The sequence below is a fragment of the Culex quinquefasciatus genome, chromosome 3 (genome assembly GCF_015732765.1).
Source record: "Culex quinquefasciatus strain JHB chromosome 3, VPISU_Cqui_1.0_pri_paternal, whole genome shotgun sequence".
NCBI classification, from domain to species: domain Eukaryota; kingdom Metazoa; phylum Arthropoda; class Insecta; order Diptera; family Culicidae; genus Culex; species Culex quinquefasciatus.
Genome location: NC_051863.1, coordinates 99,627,960 through 99,631,081, shown reverse-complemented (window position 1 = coordinate 99,631,081; position 3,122 = coordinate 99,627,960). Strand labels below are relative to the sequence as shown.

Here is a 3,122-nt window from a genome sequence, read left to right as displayed (position 1 = left end):
TCCAGTTTTGTGGCGAAGTGCGAACGTGTACAAACAAAAAGGAGTTTTTAGGTGTTTGTCCAACCGGACCACTTCCACGACGGCCAACACTACCGCAGAACTTGCCGTAGAATCTGTTCCTCTGTTTTCGCTCCAGCAATTAATATGCAGAACATCACTTCCGCCGCCGTCGTCCACTTTTTGCTGGACGAACTGGTCCGGGAGCTGAAGTTGTTTGCCTAGAAGAAGATGGACAAGATGTGGCAGAAAACGTAGGAGGATTTAGAGAGAAAATAGATCCTGCAAGAAAACAAGGGCTAAGCCCGTGGTCCGTGGACACGATCATCGACGTTCATCATCGACGCAGTTGCGGGTTCAGCTGGCGGAGAATCCGACCAAGGCGAACCCGATCGGTGCGCGGCTGAAGGCGACCTTTAATCGGATGATTCAGCGTTGCGTGTAAGATGGACATCGCCGACAGGCCGGATATGGATGGACGTGGTGGAGTCTTCGATTATGAAGGTGAAAGTTCTCAATTTTTATAGTAAAAAATAAACTCATTTAAATTCCTACCTTTATGTTACCCAGAGCCTCCCCTTCCGCGACACGGTGCTGCGTTGCTTGTATCTGGGCGTTCCACAACATGTGTCCGTCAACATGTGCCAGTGTCGGATCTCCCTGGAAGACCCCTTGGCCGTCGCCAAACTGCTCGATAATCTGTCTAATTGTGGCAAACACACGGACCTGATGGCGTACTACATCTGGCTGGGACTGGCCAACGGGAAATCACCGGCAGGATATTTATGTGCAGTCTTGTGAGCAATTAATCTTTGACTTGTAACAGAACAATACTGTAAGGGTGAGACGACTGGAATTACCATGGGAATGGTCATGCTCGGTTCAAAGCAAAAAAATTGTCGGGTCGCGTAAGCCCATTAGACCCAGCACGAGAAGATTCTGCGTTGGTTGGCTGTCGGAATTCTGCTGACCATCAACACTAAACCCTGGTCATCACTAACAAGCACAAGGACATGATGGTCAAGTACGGCGCTATCCTTGCCCACGGCATGACCGTCAGCCTCCAATACCGTACCGTACCAACTGCAAGACAGGTCAGAATACTCGGTTTCACCCAATACTGGTACAGGTTCCCTCTGGGTCAGTGTTTCTTTCTGGTATTCTGGAACGATCTCTGAACCGCCGCCCACGCATCTCAGTTACCTTGTACCACTCGAGGAGAAGAAACGCAAAGTAAAAAAAACCTCCGTCAAGGACAAGAACCCAGCTTCGACATTATGCACAGCCTGGCCTGCGTGATGTGCGCCCAGCTGAAGGTGAATTGCATTGCCGAGGGAATGCCGTTTACGTCACCTTCGGCGGGATCGTGATAATGCACAACTCGGCAACTGGCGAGCAGGTGCAGATCGAGCGCGTTACGGAGTACGGGCTGAAGAGTTACAGTATGTAAAAAAAGTATTTACACCCCTCGGGCACTATGCACATTTTGTGATGAAACATGTAAACAATTTAATGTTGACTTAAACCTAGTACTACGTTTTGTTCAGAAACTCATGCCGAACATTTTGCTGAAAAAGCTCATGAAAAGATGTTTTCTATAAAAAGTTATATAACAAATACTATAACAAAAATAAAAAAGGTGCAAAAAAAGTTTGTACACCTTTCGAAAAATTAACATAAATAAAGTTATTTGTTGACAAATCACCATAAATCCAGTCTCCCAACTCCAAATAGGCATCCTTAACTGATTAAAATAATAGTTTGGATTGAATATAAAGTTTACTAATTACTTAGTATAAAAGTTTAGATAACTCTGGAAATTCTATATAAAACTTAATTTTGCAAACTTTCAATTTAACTAAATGTCAATATATTACCATAGAATTGCTCAATAATCATTCTGGAGTGGGTATAACACCGTTTTGGGGATCTTTGTATCGCTAGAATAGATTTTTCGTTGGAATTTCGTACCAACCCGGAATTACGTCGTCGGAAAATCCGCCGGCATCCGAACCGGTCCTCAATTCACAAGTTAACCTATGTGGCATCGAAAAGGGCATAAAATTTCCGATCTTTTGATACCCATACATCTAGGTTTTCTATAAAACCCACGTTTTTAAATACCTAAGCAAAAAGTAAGTTTGATCCAAGAGAACAAAAATTACGAAATTCCATACATTTTTGGCAGATTGCTCAAACGAAACCATAACAACGTTTTTGCCTAGGTATTTAAAAACGTGGGTTTATAGGAAACCTAGATGTCTGGGTATCAAAAGATCGGAAATATGCCCTTTCGATGCCACATAGGTTAACTTGTGAATTGTGGACCGGTTCGATGCCGGTGGATTTTCCGACGACGTAATTCCGGGTTGGTACGAAACCAACGAAAATCTATTCTAGCGATACAAAGACACCAAAACGGTACTCCAGAATGTTTATTTAGCAATTCTATGGTAATATATTGACATTTAGCTAAATTGAAAGTTTGCAAAATTAAGTTTAGATAAGTTTTATATAGAATTTCCAGAGTTATATAAACTTTTATACTAAGTAATTAGTAAACTTTATATTCAATCCAAATTTTAATCAGTCAAGGATGCCTATTTGGAGTTGGGAGACTGGATTTATGGTGATTTGTCATCAAACAACTTTATTTATGTTAATTTTTCGAAAGGTGTACAAACTTTTTGCACCTTTATTTTGTTATAGTATTTGTTATATAACTTTTATAGACAACATTTTTCATGAGCTTTGCAGCAAAATGTTTGGCATGAGTTTCTGAACAAAACGTAGTACTAGGTTTAAGTCAACATTAAATTGTTTACATGTTTCATCACAAAATGTGCATAGTGCCCGAGGGGTGTAAATACTTTTTTTACATACTGTATAACCTGATGAAACCGGAAGCCGCTATGTCATTTGAGAACATTAAGAATAATATGAAGAGAGATCGTTTTATTGCAATTCATTTCCAATATCATTATACACATAACTATTGTAACAGTTTTGTATTTGATTCGTATGTCATAATAAATTCTATTCTTTTTTTATGTTACTGTCCAACAGGAAGTTGGATTCTCCGTTGCGTTTTCCTTCGTAGTTCGATACTTGCTCACGGTATATTA

The 3,122-nt window shown here is 40.6% G+C and overlaps 1 protein-coding gene across 1 annotated transcript; it reads left to right on the top strand.

Annotated features, from left to right (window-relative positions):
• The first annotated feature begins 277 nt into the window (after positions 1 to 277).
• On the top strand, positions 278 to 1,442 carry LOC6045749 (26S proteasome non-ATPase regulatory subunit 1). Its single transcript, XM_038264753.1, has 2 exons — positions 278 to 501; positions 568 to 1,442. Exons 1-2 carry the CDS (start codon positions 472 to 474, stop codon positions 796 to 798), a joined length of 261 nt encoding a protein of 86 aa, XP_038120681.1. The 5' UTR covers positions 278 to 471; the 3' UTR covers positions 799 to 1,442.
• Positions 1,443 to 3,122: the final 1,680 nt, after the last annotated feature.